General features: G+C 37.8%; 1 protein-coding gene and 1 long non-coding RNA gene across 5 annotated transcripts in view; one reads left to right on the plus strand and one right to left on the minus strand.

Annotated features, from left to right (window-relative positions):
- Nucleotides 1-4,623, minus strand: part of LOC309493114 — a 37,656-nt gene extending 33,033 nt beyond the window's left edge. Inside the window, exons 1-2 of the long non-coding RNA XR_014203793.1 lie at nucleotides 4,384-4,623; nucleotides 619-683 (exon numbers count right to left, since the gene is read on the minus strand). This is a non-coding gene — a long non-coding RNA (uncharacterized lncRNA). The remainder of the gene's footprint in view (nucleotides 1-618; nucleotides 684-4,383) is intronic.
- A 4,876-nt stretch (nucleotides 4,624-9,499) lies between these two features.
- Nucleotides 9,500-18,934, plus strand: part of rbm33a (RNA binding motif protein 33a) — a 55,993-nt gene continuing 46,558 nt past the window's right edge. For all 4 annotated transcript variants that reach the window (XM_082162116.1, XM_082162118.1, XM_082162119.1 and 1 more), the window contains exons 1-4: nucleotides 9,500-9,685; nucleotides 11,422-11,500; nucleotides 17,830-17,881; nucleotides 18,162-18,235. In XM_082162116.1, the coding sequence (XP_082018242.1) occupies nucleotides 9,667-9,685; nucleotides 11,422-11,500; nucleotides 17,830-17,881; nucleotides 18,162-18,235 (224 nt within the window). In that variant the 5' untranslated portion in view covers nucleotides 9,500-9,666. The remainder of the gene's footprint in view (nucleotides 9,686-11,421; nucleotides 11,501-17,829; nucleotides 17,882-18,161; nucleotides 18,236-18,934) is intronic.

Here is an 18,934-nt window from a genome sequence, read left to right on the forward strand (position 1 = left end):
TATGCAAGCAATGCAGGAGAGTGAGATCCTTGTTCTTTCACACACCAAATCCATAAGCTCGCTCCACAAGAGCTACAGAGAGACCCGGGGGGCGCTGTTGGACACTGCAATAAAAATGGCTGCCATCTTCATTTTGTGAGATATTATTTCTCACCAAAAAAAAGGATTCCTGCAGCTTTTTAACCAGCCACAAAAATTACTATCGAAAAGAGTCTCCCTGTAACCTTCACATTTAAACTCTCAGCTGTTTCATGCCAGACTGTCTGTACAGTTTTTTTTGTTTTTTTTTACCTGTCCATTAATTAACCTGTCTCATCATTATGTTCAATGAAGAAATCAGTTAGAAATTTGTATGAGACGCGAGTACTGGAAATGATTGGTGTGCCAAGCTGAAAGTGCGATTACTCAGCAACATTTCAAACGTCACATCTGACAAAGAAAAACAGAGACTCGTTTCGGTTAGCATTAGCCTCTCTGATGCACACTCATCAGCCTGCAGGCTTTCATAATCGCACCTTTGCACACATCTCTGCATTCCTGCCGTTCCACCTCTCTCTCCATGACATGCCCAAATGTGCTTCACAGAGTACTGGGTGGGAAATGCCCTTTTAAACCTACCGTCAACACGGCAGCACAAGTCCAGAACACCGGTTTCACCTTTAAGTGTAGCTGAATCCTCCTGCCTATAAAGAAAGCCCAAACACAAAGAATTCAAATTAATAAAAGTTGATATAAATAAATAAGTAAATATCTATCTATTTATAAATATATATCTATATATATATATACACATATATTCACTTCAATTGACAGACCTGCCGTTATATTGAGTGTCATAATTACTTTTAGATTTCTTTACAAATATTATCACAATTAAATTAAATACATTTTTATTCCATATTTAATTTAAAAACCTCGTAATTTTTATCATGTTCAATAAATATGAAATCATATCAGATGGCTAAAGCAATTTATATCGTTGTGCAAGGATAAAACATCTGATAATACTTGAAATAGATACTAGTAGAATAAGAACATAATTCCATCAACAGGTTGTTGATGTGGACAGCAATTTTTCATTTTCAAAAACATCAACCAAACGTTTTACGGCCCTGTGAGCTAAACCAACATGCTTACACTTACACACACAGCTTGATCAGTTGAACCATGACATGGAGTACTGAGGTTGGACACAGATAGGCCTGTAAGGTGAACTGATATTCAGAAGTGTGCAGCGGCGCATTTATAATACCATCAAACATTACAATAATGAAAGCCTCAAAATGAACACGTATGTGCTGAGCTGCTCAAATTGGTAGAAAGTATCTGTAAATCAGTGTGTGCTGAAGGCAACAAAAATACTTAACCAACAGACAACAGATTTCTTTAAGCGTCTCATAGTGAGCCACACCTCATCTAAATTGATTTTGCCTCAAAATTGAATATACTCTATTTAAAACATACAAAATAGCAGATACCCAGATACCCATAACAAAAAAGCATAAACGTGAAAGCTTATTTGTAAAATTACTATGATTAAAACAGGAATAATTCAGTGCTTCATTTCATTAGTCTTTTGCCTACATACTGCAAAATACAAAAATCGACATAAACTTGCATGTGTTATTTTAGCAAATTGTATCTAAGATAACAGAAGCTTTCACAGCGCATTATATCTAAAAATGATTCTGTAATTAGTTATTAAGCTTTTGTTTGAATGGAACTATTGCTTTCTGTTAATCATTATATACACGAGACATCGCAAAATAAGATTCTTAAAATTCTAAATATATATTGTCATGTCTCATATAAAGTATTTTTTTTAATAATTACGTCATACGCAAACAGAACTTATAAAACCTAGATGCCATCGACTACAACAAGAATTACGAAATTTCTCACCATAACCTTGTGTGACCTTCAACGATTAGGTCTAGCCTACTTATTTTATTTTTAACTTGTTATTTCTTTGTGCTTAGATAATATAATTAATTATAATTACATATCATATGCACCAGTGAAGGGAAGACAAGGATTTTTTAAGTATACATTTATGTCTATTCAATTATTGTAACTTGTCATAATAATATTTTAGCTTAGATGTTTTTTATTCATTGCACAACACCTCTGGGATAGGGCATGATACCATCCAGTGAGTGCAGGGTCCCAATTTCTCTCGCTGAGACACTTTACACGCACTCAAAACATGATATAAAGGAGGGACCACTATAGCTACCAATGTATATCCTTGGGCCTCCTGTGAAGCAGCCATCTTGTTTTGAATATGACTGAAAAGCTGAGTCCTATGACTGCTTTTTTAATAACAAAATCAAAGAGAGATGTCTCTGTCTGCTTTAAAACTATGAATGCATGAGCATGCAAAGCCAAGCCACATGGGCAACAGATTCATGGTGCCTTTTCAAATCTGGACCAATATGAACAATCGGTCAAAAACGGCAGATTTAGAACAATTTAAGAAAGAAAGCAGACCTATTCTAACACTCAAAAAACTTCAGACCGGTAAATGCAAAGTTAAGTTAAGAAATGACTAATCTGCAAGACAGCATGGAAGCCCGTTAGCATATCTGCAATGTTTTGGTCTGCACACCACAGATGAATCCTGACACATTTTGATTAACATTCATGATTCTAATCATGATAAAGACAATATAATGCCAGAATCAATTGATACCTTTTACATACAGCAAGGAAATATGGTATCACAAAAATAGGATCGAAATAGGATTTTAAAAAAAGCCTACTTAAGAAAACGCCTCGTTATAAACGTAATCATTAAATAGTAAATAAAGGGGAACCTTTTACTCCACTGAATATTTTTCAGTGTTTTCTGCAGTCAATAACTGTCTTAGCCATACAACAAGATATATAATATTTGTACTATTATTTGCCGATGAAAAAAAATGCAGTTTATTAAACACACCTTGACCTTTGTGGTGTAGGGCATGTTGTCACATTACAGTATATGGGGTACATTGCAAAGAACATTAAACAGCCTATTACTGACTGTTCAACAAAATAAAAACCATTAAAAACAAAACAATTATGAAACTCATAAGAATTTAACAGCAAACACGTAACATTAACATGTTAACAAACAAAAATAGCAAACCATTGTTCTGATTAATAAATAGGCTATGGCAATTTCTAAATTGTATAAATTTGTATACATTTTCAAAATGTAACAACAAGCCCCAATATAAATGGGGCAACTTGCCCCAACTTAACATTTATGAAACAGGATAAAAATTCGTGAGAAAAAAAGTCAACCTTTCATTCAAATAATAGCAAATTATCTGTTAATTATTTGTCTGAATTTATGCCAGTATTCTGTTCACTTCACCCAACCGCTTATATGATGATACAAGGAATTTTAAATCCACTAAAAAACTAAAACACTGTGTTTTAAATCACCATAAAATAAATAAATAAAATAAAAGTTTGTTTCATACAACTCTTGACTTTGCTCCAACTATAGCCTCCCTCTTCCCTGTATTTCTGTCGGGTGGATAAAGTCAACGAGTTGTATTTTGTATTTATGTGGGGACTTATGATACTTTTTTTTTTAAATAGACAAATGTATAGCATTAGTTAACTTTTGTGTAATATATTCGCTATTAGGGAACAAACCATTTTTGGACGATACCATCCAAGCGCGTAACAGAACTGTACTGACATTGGTTGCGAGCTGTGACCGCCGGAGATATCAAGACTAGAAAACAAGTTAGCGCCATCGTATGATTACAGACACTGAAACGCGTAAAGAGCTTTTGGCGGGTTTTTTATTATTATTATTATTTTGTAGTAGTTTTGCCAAATATATTTAATGTCTAGCCTACGTACTGTCGCTAGACTAACCAGTTCTTTACCTCAAATAGCCAACATTTTTTTTTTTGCAAAACAGTCTAAACGCAACTCAGTCCTCCACCGCAAGCGGAAACTTCACACACAAAGACGGGCCTTAAATTGCGGATAAACAGCAGACGACTTTGCGCATAGCTGCATGATCTTTACCGTGCTGTACAGACTCCTGCACGCATATATTCACACTGTTTTGGCATCTCGAGTTCATGGGGTTAACGAGAAACCGTGCTCACGTGAGCACAGGTGCGTCATCTGTCTGAAGAGATGATCGCGATAAACTCTTTCTTCATCCCGCCGAACGACATGCGGTAACATGTAATCACATTAAAATGACCACCCTGCATCCGATCAGCGGTTCACATGCGTCGTCTTGTTTGCTATGATTAAGCAACATCGCACACAGTTAAGTACTAGCTAATATATTCGTGAACAACACAATCACCATAACAACGGCAGACTGCATTAGACAAAAAGATTTGCGCCCCGCCACGATCATCTTACCTGTGAATTAATGAACTGTCTGTCTGGTGAAAAACATGGAATAAAAACTTTGAAATGCGCTACAATAGAATCTAGTTGTCAAGCTACGAAATGAATACAGTGTTGGATGATTGTAAAATTCCGCTCTGTCTCCCTTTGTTTTTCTAATGACTATGAGCGAGACTCTGGATAAACTCCATCACCATTTTTATCAGTTTCAGACAGACTCCAGACACTCTCTGGCCATTTACGTGTCGTGCACTGTCTGCGCAGCGCGTTCACGAGCGTCGGCGCGCCACAGACTGACAAGCACCAGACCAATGGCGTCCCGAATTTGAGCATGATATCCAATAACAACAGCCCAAAAAAATGATAACCTCTGAATGACTCCCCCGGATGGATGCAGAGAGAAAATAATCTTTAGGAAACGCAGTCAAAGAACGGTGGGGATGAATCAGGTTTATCATGCAGATATTGCTGATATGGATGTAAACTCTTGAATCGGATGTGAAAAGCAAACTGCATTATAGAATGTGCACGCGACCGTAGAGTTTAAAATAATTTCCTGCATTACATCACAAAAGGATAAAAATTTTAATAAAATAGAGTACTGTTTAATATATGCATCCAGTTTGGATAGGTGAATTTTATTTTAAGAAAACCATAAAAGTAAAAATATAAATAGTTTATATATAATAACAGTATTGCAGGGCATAATCATTTCATAATAATACAAAATAGAGTATATGATTAATAAAGTGCTTCGGTTTGATTTTTGGTTCTTAAGCCAATTCACAGGAATTGGCTATAAGCAGATACAAACTTATAAAATTATCTTTGTGTTTTTTAAACACTTTATTCTTTGATCTTAATATATTGACTGATGAAAGAACTGCTTAAGATTTAAAACCATTGAAACACTAATGTTTTTCACTTAAAAATATTTTTGCTATAGTTCCAGTATAGGTCTATAGTTTTATAGGCCTATATTAAAAAGAGAGTTGAGTAAAGGATCAAATGTAACTTTTTCTTTATATTTCTGTTTTTTATAGACTATGAAAGAGTAATGCATATCTTAATACACTCAGTGAGACTCGTCACTCTCAAATTTGTTAGAATAATCTGCACCATTTTTTCCCCCCAACCTCCAACTACAGGCTACATTTGAATAATTAGCCTAATTTAATGAATAGTCTGCCTTAAAAACAACAACAACAACAAAAAATGTACAAACATGATTGGTAAATATGTCTAATACTCATGTCAGAGTAACTGACAACAACAACATGACTCTGCAGCTGCCAAGGTTCTTTAGGAAAAAAATGAAATGATACAGGTAAAGTGGGCCATTTAAGCTTGAATGTACTGTGCTCAATGGGTTCACTTTGTTCACTTTCAGAGCAAACAATGCATCTTTAATTAAAGGGACACTGGTTATTAAAATCTGGTAAGATTTTCATTGCTTATGGTTGCTCACTGAATGTAAACAAATATTATTGTGACAGTTCTTTTTTTGACTGTTACAGTTAACAAGGAATAAAATGCAAAGAATAGTTTTCTTGTAAGGTGTTTAAATATTGCCGGCCAACTTTGGCTGAATAAGTGAAATAAATTGGGCCAGTGTGGATTCAGCATGGGCGATCTTTAACCTTTCATTATACTCAAATTCACATTCACTGCTTATTTTATAGTTAATCTACTTTTTTAGAAAACAGAAATGAGTGTGCAATCAGGAAATTCAAGTCAGAGATGAAAGAAAGGAAAGAGAGAGCAGAAAGGAAGACAAGGCATGAAATTCAATCTGTGGAGTGAAAAAAGGAGAGGAGCAAAATGGCCCTATTTACACCTGGTCTTACGATGTGTTTTGGTCGATCGAATCAAAAGTGGACTACGCTAAGTACAGGTGTAAACGGGGTCTAAAACGTTTTGAGCTTGTCCACTTTCGACCACTTCCAGAGGTAGTCGAAAACGCATTTGACCGGATTGCTTTCGTATTGTAGACGCTCATGTGGTCGAATGTGTTCGAACAGCCACAAAAGACTGCCTACTCTCCACCTACTGACCTATTGTGTGAACATTATGGGAAGCGCGCTAACCAGACGGGATTTAAACTTTGCCAGCTGAAGTTTGGTTTGAAGACGAAAAACATACCAAGCACAATGTTCTCTCACCATTCCTGATTTCTAACACACACTCACAGCGTTCGGCGTGGTCTTGCAGAAAGTTGGCTTTTTGGGTTTGTTAAATATGCTGTTGAATATGTTTGTTTGATAATACGTGTTAATAAATTATGTGTTTTTAATTGGTATAGCTATACCTTGCAAATAACACATTATGGCCCAGTTTCACAGCCAGAGCTTAGAATAAGCCAGGAGCAGGCTATAGTTAAGGCATTCAAGTAGCTTTAATAAACGTGCCTTAGAAAAAAACCTTACTGGTGTGCATCTTGAGACAAAACAATGGCATTGATATAGGGGTCCTATTATGCTTTTCCACTTATACAACTTTAGTTAGTGTGCAATGCTGCTGTTTGAGCATAAAACAAGATCTGCAAGGTTACAAAGCTCAAAGTCCACTCCAAAAGGAGATCTTTTTGTTGAACAGAATCCATTTTCCAAGAACAACAACGAACGGCTTGTTTGGACTACAACGTGATTTTTTGGGGATCTTATGAAATCACAATGTTACTCATTTAAATAATCTCCACCCATGGAATACGTAAAAAGGGGACGAGGTCTGGATGAGCTGCATTAGAGAAGACAGTGTTGTTGCAATAACAAAGATACACTGTTTTTTAAACAAAATTTCCAAGACTAATTTGTTTGACCTTCCTAAGGCTGATGAACGTAGAGTTATTAAAATTATTTTAAAAACTGTTCCTGAACATTATAACCCCAACGTTTATCTGTGCGTAGCACATTTTATGGAGAACAGCTTGTTTTCTGTAGCTTTTGTAAGCTCTCGCTTTTGTAAGATGTTCACCGCTCCTTGGGAAAACTAACCATGGTTTTGTGATCGATTACTGTTTGTTTTACCTTAGTTTTCCAACAAATATCACGATTAAATGATGAGAAAAAAAAAGAGAAGAAAAAAAGTACCACTCTGGAACGTCCTGTGAAATCCTTGCTTGCAAAGTCTGTGCATGAAATCCACTCTGCACGATCCTCTTGTTCGTTAACATTGTCAGGGTCTGAATCGGGCTCGAACTGGGTTGAAATTTACGCCATCCTCAATATTTACACTATAGCAGGGGGGTATTCCATAAAGCAGGTTATGTGACATACCTGGGTATGTTTAATAAGCGGATAACCTCAACTTTCAGTTCCAACTTTTGGAGGTAACTTTCAGGGAATGAAAGTAGCCATAGCAACCTACTCCCTGAACATAACCTGCTCCGCAGCAGGTTCTGTTCCAGGGTTAGTTTCTTCAGAGGTGTTCAGCGCATGCGTGACCTCTTGATGAGGCTCTAGTGGGCGTGACAAATTGCACACAATATTATATAGTTATATCGATAAAGTGCTATTAAAATAAGGAAATGTTAATTTTATCATAATATATAGATATAATTCTCATCTCACACATCATTATTCTGCATTCAGACTTTTTTTGTTTTGTTTTTTGCAACTGGACGTTTTCTATGCTATGATATATTTCTATAATTAAAGACATGATATGATATATATATACATATATATATATATATATATATATATATATATATATATATATATAAAGCAATGTGGAAGCAAAATGACTAAACAAAAAAAATAAACTTATCCAGCCATGTTATCTTTGCAAGTACATACTGTATTAAGAATTATCAGCCTTTCATTTTATTATATAATTAGCATCAAACAAACGATATAGTTCTTATTCACAGCGATTAAAGATTATTAAACGAAAAGATTGAAAAATGATTGCACAACCACCAAATAGGAGGCGATATGCACATGTAGTATGAGGCGCTTTTTCTTAGCGTCCGTTTCCACGGTGACTCGTCGATTCGACGCTCTGTTGAGATTGAGAATGTCTGGTGTGTTAACCATGAATTAAATTGGAAGAACTTACTCCCGGACGCGATTTTGGAACTAGCATACCTCGAGTAAGGACAGTTTGGTTTAATCAACCGAGAGTTGACGGTAAGAAGATAACCTTGCTTTCTGGAGGGGCGGGACATTTCCAGAAAAAGCGCTAAGCGCTGCCAATCACAGCGCATTTCGAATTTCGGAAGGAGGGGTTTCATCAAAATCGGATTCGGAAGGCTTGTTCAACTTGAACCAGCGCTGCACACAACAGAACAGACCGACCGGTTTATGAGCGATTCAAAAGCATACTGACTGAGCCGTCTGTTCTCTAATCGCTCTCGTTGTACTTTGGTGTCATACACATAGGGGTCATACACCGATCGGTCTGTTGTGTGCAGCGCTGGTTCAAGTTGAACAAGCCTGGAGTGGTGTTAGACTTCGAGCTGTAATAATGTAAAATATGTGAAAAATAATGCGTTTTTTGAACAATCAAGCATGAAAACATTCTAGTAGCCTACACCCCAAAAACACAATCAAGACTTTATAAAAGGGCATAATAGGACCCCTTTGTCTGTGCAAGTTGCTTTCGGTTAAAACAGCTCAGCCATGCATTTTAGTCTCAGACTAGCTTACGCCTGTATTCAATTTGAAATACAATAGCTGGACATTAAAGTTAACAAAAGTAATAAAGAAAAGAAAAACATCTCTATCTAAATTATACGTTTAACAGAAAGTGGCCCACTTCTCCTGCATTCACCCAGTATGAAGCAAGAAATGGCTATCTGCATCTGCTATATAGTTACTATAGATCTTGACATGATCATCTGTCACCTCAGGGTTTACTATGTCTATAACTGAGAATAAAATCTTCACTCTGACCCTCTTAACACCCGTCAATCAATAAGCCAAGTATTGAGGCAGAATGATGCATTTCTGAATAAAGCAGTTAATGTAAATAGCCCTATACAAATTCAATTTAATTGGTTTATGTCGCGCCATTTTAAAATGTGTTTAACCTTAACTTTCATTGGAAAGTTAAAACTAAATACGTCAGGCTAGTCTGAACCGTTAGCACTTCCCCTCCATGCAGTTTCATACCCATGATGCAGCGCGGCTCATTCTGGTCGCCATGATTCTTGTGCAGATGTTTTCAGAGCTCAGACTGAGGAGATTTCACGCTAAGCTATCGGCCTGAAGCGCTGCACTTAAACCAGTTTCAATGCACTCATCGACGTTATAGAGATACCAGAGTCTCCAAGATAACATACAGTCTTGGGTTATGGCGACCAATGTCGGGGGTATGATATATATGTCATATTAATTTACACTTAGTTTAGCTCCCAGCTAGCGGTAACGAGTTAGCTGCTTTTGTTCCATAATTTGATGAGCTTCTAAGGTCTGCTGTTGGTTTACAGATTGAGCTCAGTTTACTTTTATGCCACGATTATCTGTTAGGTTGTTTTTATTGCTATGGTGTGTCATATTGATGGTCGTTAATCATGAGCAGACGTGCATTTACACATTTCTATTCATTTGAGGTTGCTAACTAGCTAGCTGAAGGGTTAAAATGAATGCGTTTCCTGTGTGTATTTATTTTAAAAATGCAACAGATAACTAATGATTTTGATGTTTATGGTGGTTGAAGAATTGTTCGTGTAAAGTACAATTAGGTTGGGTCTAAATTAGTTACGTAAGCATTTCTAGTGCTGTCTCCACAGACAGCGGGACTGTTGTTTTAACCGTGCCGTAAGATACAAATAATGTATTTTGAGAAAATCAAGTATTTAATCACAACTGGACTGTTTTGAGACTCGTATGTGTTTATATTTTAAATATAGTCGTGGTTGTAGATAAAGTGTGTATTGTAGTAATATAGAAAGATGTTCATGTTGTTTTTCTATCAGTTAGTGATCCCCTCAAATTGTCAATCATACAATACCACTGCCATCTGCACAGATGCAAATACGATTTAAATGCTATTCTCTTGTTCAATAATTTATTTGTGTTATGAACTTAGGAAAATGTGCTGCTTTAAAAGTCACACAATGAAATCAACATTTATTCATCTTATTGATTTTTGTATTGCATTACTTATTATAATTGATATAGCTGTGCATATCTAGTTTTTCTTTTTAAATTCATGTGCCCGTTTACCCTTTAATCAAAATTACTTCCCTTATGTGTATACTGGTGTGAGGGTGGGACAACCTGTCACTCACATGAGATCACAGCAATAGCAAACAACTACGATCTAATCAATTCCTGATGGAAAAAATCAAGTCCCGCCTTACATTTTTTCTTGTATGAGAAGCTCTGATATACGTCACAATAGAAAATAGAAGACTATTGCAACTTCCATTTCATACAGTAACTCAGTGAACAAATATGCTGTCTATTAGATCGTAAATATGCTGTCTATTAGATCGTAAATATGCTAATAACTGCAATCTTGCAGTGGCCTCTTCCAAATAACATCTGTACTATTTTTTTTTTTTTTTTTTTCTGGAATAATGAGCTGATTGTCTGATAAAGAGTTGTTACTACTATTTTATTAAAGTGAAAGTTCACCTTAAAATGAAAATTCTGTCATTTTCTCACCCTCATATCGTTTCAAACGTGTAGGCTATGGCCTACTTTATTCTGTGGAACCTAAAGGAAGATCTCTTAAGAAATATCTTTGTGTTTAACTATATAATGGTAGTCAATGGTCACCAAAACTGTTTGGTTTGAAACATTCTTATATAATTTGTGTGTGTGTTCTGCAGAAGAAAGTAAGTCATATTGGTTTGGAATTACACAAAATAAAAAAATTCAATGAACTGTCCCTTTAAGATTAGAGTCATTCTTCAAAGACTAGTGTATTTCCTTCAACGGAAAAACCTAAGATCTCAAGCACAAAACTTTGAGATGTTATTATTATGTGCAAGTTCTGAGCATGTACTATTATTATTATACAGATTACAGATGAAATGTAATGTTATATATATGATAATAATAAAAGATGAATGTGCTTCCTTCTCTTGTCTGTATGTAGATGATGACTTTGATGAATACGATAAGCCTGGTGCTGAAAGGTCAAGAAGACGGAGAGGAGAAGATGATGACTTGGAGAGGTAAGTCTTAATCATTGTCCCATTGCTGGCTCAGTTTTGCTCTAAACGTTTCATTTCTCTATAATGCAGAAAGAAAAAGATGAGTAAAAAAAGAATCAGTTTCCTGGACACACTTATAGCATTCCAGTATTAACATTTCATGTCATTCAAAATGGATCACAAAAGCACATACAGGGGTTGGACAATGAAACTGAAACACTGGCTAATATAGTGTTGGAGGTTTCATGCCTATATATGCGCGGCGTGGTGGGCAATCTTCACAGATTTTATATTCCATCAGTAAGAGCAGAGTGTGAAGGTTGAATTAGCAGAACAATAGCACAGCTGTACATGAAATGTTGCAATCCACACAACATAATGGGCTGTGTATCGGCAACAAAGTCACAATACATATCACTATACAGAGGCCTCGATACGATATATATCACGATACGGGTCTGCACTAAATTTCACCTCAGCAGAATTTAGTATTACAGCTGTTTATTAAACACTGCATATTCTAGGGCCATTGCTAACTTTAGGCAGAGCAGGGAGTTGTGCCCTCTGCATTGTCAAAGTGTGTATTGTGAAGGGCCTCGGTAGCACTGTACAATGGCATACATAGGTTTCATTGGCTACTCCCCACCAGGTACAATATTCTGATTGTTTTCTTGTTTTTTAAGCCCATAAATAATAATGTACTCATTCAAATAAATTTATATTGCAATGTACTCATTCTAATATATAAATAAAAGCATATTTACATTGCTGGTAGGTTATTACACAAATGAACACACTCTACGCTAAAATAAATATTTTATGTTCCAAACGAATGTGCTTTCTTCAGAATCAGAAAGAGCTTTATTGCCAAGTGTGCTTGCACACACAAGGATTTTTTTCTTGGTACTGAAGCTTCCAGTGCACATATACAAATACAACAAAAAACATAGTAAATAAAATTCTAAGAATAAAAATATGAAAAAAATTGTTGGGTTTAGTCAGAATAAACATTTACAGATTATGAACATATTTACACTATTTTGAATAGTATGAATAAATATAAATATCACCTGAGTTTAGAAGATATTACACTAAACAGTGGGAGTATTGCACTTACAGGCATATGCCTTGGGAGGTATGTTAACTGTTCAGAAGGGAAATGGCCTGTGGGAAGAATCTGTTCCTGTGCCTAGATGTTTTTGTGGCCAGTGATCTGAGTCGCCGTCTTGACGGGAACAGTTCAAACAGGTGGTGTCCAGGGTGAGTGGAGTCTGTGATGATTTTACCTGCTCTCTTCCTCACTCTGGAAGAGTACAGGTCCTGGAGGTTTGGCAGGGGGGCACCAATAATCCTCTCCGCAGTCCGGACTGTCCGTTGTAGTCTCCTGATGTCTGATTTGGTAGCTGAACCAAACCAGACAGTGATGGAAGTGCATAAAACAGACTCAATGATGGCTGAGTAAAACTGAATCAGCAGCTCCTGTGGCAGGTTGAACTTCCTCAGCTGGCGATGGAAGTACAGCTGGGCCTCTTTCACAATGGAGTCAATGTGATTGTCCCACTTCAGGTCCTGAGAGATGGTAGTGCCCAGGAACCTGAATGACTCCACTGCTTCCACAGTGCTGTTCATGATGGTGAGAGGGGGGAGTGCTGGGCTTTTCCTCCTGAAGTCCACTATCACCTCCACTGTTTTGAGCGTGTTCAGCTCAAGGTTGTTATAACTCCACCAGACAGCCAGCTGTTCAACCTCCAGTCTGTAAGCAGACTCGTCACTGTTTTGGATGGGACCGATGACACTGGTGTCGTCAGCAAATTTCAGGAGCTTGACAGAGGGGTCTTTAGAAGTGCAGTCATTAGTGTACAGGGAGAAGAGCAGTGGGGAGAAAACGCACCCTTGGGCGTGGATGTCCTGGATGTGAGTTTCCCCAGTCTCACTAGCTGTTGCCGGTCCGGCAGGAAGCTGGAGATTCACTGACAGATTGAGGATGGCATGGAGAGCTGGGCCAGTTTGGCTGTGAAAAGATCAGGCATGATGGTATTGAAGGCCGAACTGAAGTCCACAAATAAGATCCTTGCATAAGTCCCAGGTCTGTCGAGATGTTGCAGGATATAATGCAGTCCCATGTTGACTGCATCATCCACAGACCTGTTTGCTCTGTAAGCAAACTGAAAGGGATCCAGCAGGGGTCCAATGATGTCCTTCAGGTGGGCCGACACCAGTCTTTCAAACAACTTCATGACCACAGATGTGAGAGCAACACGTCTGTCATTAAGTCCAGTGATTTGTTTTTTTGGGGGGACTGGAATGATAGTGGAGCGTTTGAAGCAACAGGGAACTTCACACTGCTCCAATGATCTGTTGAAGATCTGCGTTAAGACTGGGGCCAGTTGGTCAGCGCAGGCTTTTAAACAAGCAGATGAGATGCCGTCTGGGCCTGAAGCTTTCCTAGTCTTCTGTTTTTTGAAGACTCTGCTCACGTCCTCCACACAGACCTTAAGCTCAGGTTGGATGGCAGGAGGGGGAAGGAGAGGGGGTGCAGAAGGTGATGGTGAATGTGTGAACTGCACAATATATCGTTTTAGCATCGATTTCGCAATGTGCTTATCCGCGATAGTCACATCGCAGGATGTACGATGTAAATTATGGGGATCGTAGTTGATCTGTTGTCCGTACGGTCCAACTTCACCCCGGTACAGAACGCATATGATTCGTGGATTAATTGCCAAAAAGTTTAACCATTAGATTGAAAGTTTAGCATTTGCATGTGCAAGTCCTGTCAGTTTAAACATAAAGCGCAAGACTGGAACTCACGCACTGTTTTCTGTACGCACACTTAGAGCAGCACAGATAGCACGTGAACACCGAATTCAGTTCTCTTTCTCTTCTTTTTGAGCTTGAATGGACACGTGCACCCAAAATGTAGTCAAAATGGCAATCTCTGCGAGTATCCTCATAAACAAACACAGCTGGTTATGTGTTTAAACGTACAGTATGGAATCTTTTTAGCCGCTAGGGGTCGCTAACCTCTTACAATAACAAAGGCGTAGTTTGATGACGCAACATTTGCTAAGAATTATGGATCTTGTCGTCAACGTCAAGCCGACCGATCTAATAATGTTTATGGATGACTGAATACATCGATGCTTTTATCATGACTGTGATATGAAGCAGTTCAGGATTGCTAAGAGACAGCTATCAGCTCCACAAGCGACGCGAGTCCCGCGGATATAAAAGGGATATGGATTTCATTCTACCGAACTACACGCAAGTGCAGAATTACAACTCACAGGTCAGTTTATTAGACAAATTAAACTTGTGAGGTAACGCAGCGTTGTTTCACTTGGTCTAACATTACACTAGCACACTAAACTGTATTTCAATGTGTTGAAATGTATGTGTTAGTTTGTCTGTATGAGACTAGCAGTAAGCTAGATCAACATTAGAATAACATACAGATCATATTCTGACATTTTATCATTGTTGAACTATATAACATTGATTAGTTTTATGTAAATGTGCTCACCTGTTTAATAAAGTACATGTAGAAGCGGTCGAAGTCTCGGACGTGGAGCTCTCGTTTATATACTGTCTATGGGAGCTCTCGGCATCTCGAAAACACCACGCTGATATTGATACTCGTTTTAGTTCTCCTTTTTTATCCAAAGTCTGCTTGCCATGGTCCATAATGTTTGAACGAAACAACAACAGCGTGCAAACAGACATTGCGAACTACATTGTCCACGTATGTCGCCTTGGTTACTATCAGAGAGCTCTGGTTACCATGGCAGTATGAGCGGAAACCAGGGACAACGCGGATATGACGCCATTGAGACGGCGACAAAACGGAAATAAAGAAACGTGCCGTGTCTTCGAATTAAATAAAAATTTCTCCTGGTTTGAAAGTTGTTGGAAACAGTCGGGATAATGTAAGTACACAACTAAAAAGTGACAGCAGTCTAATATACCCGCAGATTTTTGTATCACCAATGTTAATCAAACAACAAAAGACAGAGAAAATCACTTTATTTAACAAAGATAAATTGTATTAATTTGGCTATATTAGTTATTTCATAGTATTAATTAGGCTATATTAGTTATATTTCATATATACAGTAGGGTGACCATATTCCAGGACATGTCCGGCCGGGATTTCGAGATCGCCCAAAATATCCGGGATACGGCTTTTGCTTTCTCGTCGCCATTCTTTTTGTTTACATGCACACCTTTTGATTCTGTAGGACTGAATTAATTCCGATTGGTGAATCTAAATCTAGTGTTAACATGAACGCTAAACAAGTGATCGGTTTGATGTGCGTTCTAGCATTGCTAAGAAAATTCCTGTGTTTTCGTCTCGATCGGGATCCGTGTGAAGCAGAATGCATGACCTGCAAAGCTGGCACGTACGTGTCAGTGTCAAATAATGTAAAAATGTAAACATAATGAATGGTGACTGTAGAAAGCAAAAGCCGAATCCCGGGCATTTTGGGCGATCTCGAAATCCTGGCCAGATATGTCCTGGTTAAACAGGACGTATGGTCACCCAATATACAGTGCAGACTGTTATTTTACATTTACGGACCTCCTGAATACTGTTAGATGTACCTGATAAAAACATAAAACACTGCTTATTTCATTTGTATCTTTCTGCTATTGTATTTATCTATGTTTTTAATTTGTTTATTATTTTGTGCAGATACACACTCCTACAAAATCATTCTAGAATGATCATTTTTTATTTATTTTTTACAAATAGAGCTATTCAAATCAAATGGTGAAATTGTTTTTATATTGCAATATGTTTTCCATTTTTCTGCGGTATCGCAATGTTTTTTTTCCCAATATCGTGCAGCCCTAATGTATTATAACACTTTTGCACATGGTTGCCAGGTTGAGAAAAATAAGTAGCCTAAAACACTTAGCAGATATTTCCGTATTATGCAATTGCGAAGCTCTGATAAGGGGATTACGTCTCTTTATATCATGCAACCCCAGTTATGTTCCTCTGCGTGTTAGATTAAATCTTGTTCTAGCCTATACATTATATTCTATGAATTAACACATTTCCACTCCGTTTTAAATACTGTTCTTGTATTCAAATTCAAAAGCATGGTCCACTGTTGTGCACATGCTGTGGAATCGATACAGAAGCATCTGTATCAATACTCGTATCGACAAATAGTATGTGACAATACATTGTCATATCGAACACAGCCTTAAATGGGAGACATATCAGAGGTTGTTGGTGCGCATCTCGCTGACGCATTTGTGATAAGCAAGTCTTTGTGGTGTATGGAGAGCTATGGTTTTCAGGGGTAATTTTGGCAAACCACGTAGGACGAACCATATCCAACAGGAGTAACTGTCAATGTAATAGGGAAGCTGTCTGAAAGAGATGTCCAGGCACTAACTTCGATTGTATCCAAAAAATAAATAAAACCACAGCTGCCCAACTCAATGCATAATTAAATGTGCACCTCGACTCTCCAGTTTCCACTAAAACTGTCAATATTCATGCTCTGGCTGCTATAGCCAATCCTTTAGTCACTGCCAATGCCAAATGTCGGTTTCATTGGTGCCAGCAGTGCACATCTTGGGCTGTGGACAGTGTGAAACGTGGTGTTCTCAGATGAGTCCACCTTCACTGTCTTCCCCACATCCGTGGGAGTTACGATGTGGAGAAGCCCCAGAGAGGCTTAACACCCAGACTGTTGCTGCCAAGAGTGAAGCACAGGGGTGGATCAGTGATGGTTTGGCTCGCAATCTCATTGCATTCCTTACTGTGCTTGATGGGCGCATCACTGCCAAGGACTATTGAACCATTCTGGAGGACCATGGTTCAAACATTGTACCCTGCCGTGTATCAGCACAGTAACGCACCAATACACAAAGCAAGACTTGTGACAATGCTTTGATGAACATGAAAGTGAAGTTGAACATCTCCCATGGCCTGCACAGTCACCAGATCTGAATATTTTGAGCCACTTTGGGGCATTTTGGAGGACTGTATTTTCCTCCACCAGCATCACATAGTGACCTGGCCACTGTTCTGCTAGAGGAATGGCTTAAAATCCCCTTGGCCACTGTGAAGGACTTTTATCTGCCATTCCCAAGATGAATTGATGCTGAATTGGCCACAAAAGGAGGCCCTTACCATACTACTAAATTATTGTGCTCTAAAACCAGGTAGGCTATACATAGATTTCATTGGTTGCTGTTGAGTGTGGTGTTTGCAAAGCAGATGAAGTTGTTGCTTTAATATCTTACGTTGCTCTGCTGAAATCAGGCAATTCAAAGATATTTATTGTGAATAGAGCATATTTTTTATTTAATACATTTTTATCAATTCACAGTGATTTGGAGGAGGGAGACTTACTTGAAGAAGATTGGCTGTCATCCAAAAAGGTAAAGTGTTTTTCATCATTGCCTGTTTCTCTCACCTCTACACTATATCATATAATCATCTGTTATTAACTTGTTGTTGTTGTTATGGCAGAAAGCATGGACCTTGTTTTTTTTAGTTGCTGACTTAAGCATTTTTTTAACTGATAGTAATACAGAAATAATTTCCAGCAGGTGTACTTGTCCAAGACTTAAAAAGCAGTATATGAATCAATTGCACCAAAAAGTCAAGTAGATTGAACAAGGGATTTTTCATAGTTTTTTTTTTTTTGTCCATCCTCAGAACCCCTCAGAGCTGTCAGATGAGGAGCTAAATGATGACCTCTTGCAAAGTGATGAAGAGGACCAAAATACGAGGTACTCCAACAATACAATAAAATCCTAGGCACTGCAAAAATCCATCCATTTTTAAATGACAATGTTTAGCTATTTTTAATTTACTTTGAGGGCCTTTATATATTTTTTTTCAAACGCAGATTGGATGGTTTTTACAAGACTCGGAAAAGTCCCTAATACTGCGAGAATTTTTTAGGTGTTTGTAACGAGGTTCGTTTTTATTGGCAGAAGGAGGCGGGAACCGGCGGACATTCAAATATTTTAATAAATAAATAAACCAATACAAAAACGAAAGTAAAAGACAGCAGCCCCTCACGGACGACTGCTGTCACAGTAAAATAAAACAAAACACAACACAAGTTCAGGCCTGTCCTCTCTCGCTCTTCACTGTTGTCGCTCCTCCTTTATGCTTCCGCTCCTCCGTGAGAGATACGAGACCGGTGCGTCGCGCAGGTGTCGCTCATCAGTAATCAACCGCATTTTTTACAGTGTGTTCAGGGGACAGGTAGCTTGCGGATAGTGAGGAGATGTTTGCTGTGTGTGACAAAAAATGTTTTGGCCTAAAAAACGTGTGACATCGCTTAGAGCACCTTTAATCTCCTGAATGAACAAAACATTTCAGGATTCACACTTGTAAGCAACTGCTGCTGTAAATCCCAAAAAGTGACTAGACTATGAACGGAGCCATAGTAAACACCTTTCCTGTTAGGCCTACACTGC

Source organism: Leuciscus leuciscus (genome assembly GCF_965113295.1).
Source record: "Leuciscus leuciscus genome assembly, chromosome: 2".
Lineage (NCBI taxonomy): Eukaryota > Metazoa > Chordata > Actinopteri > Cypriniformes > Leuciscidae > Leuciscus > Leuciscus leuciscus.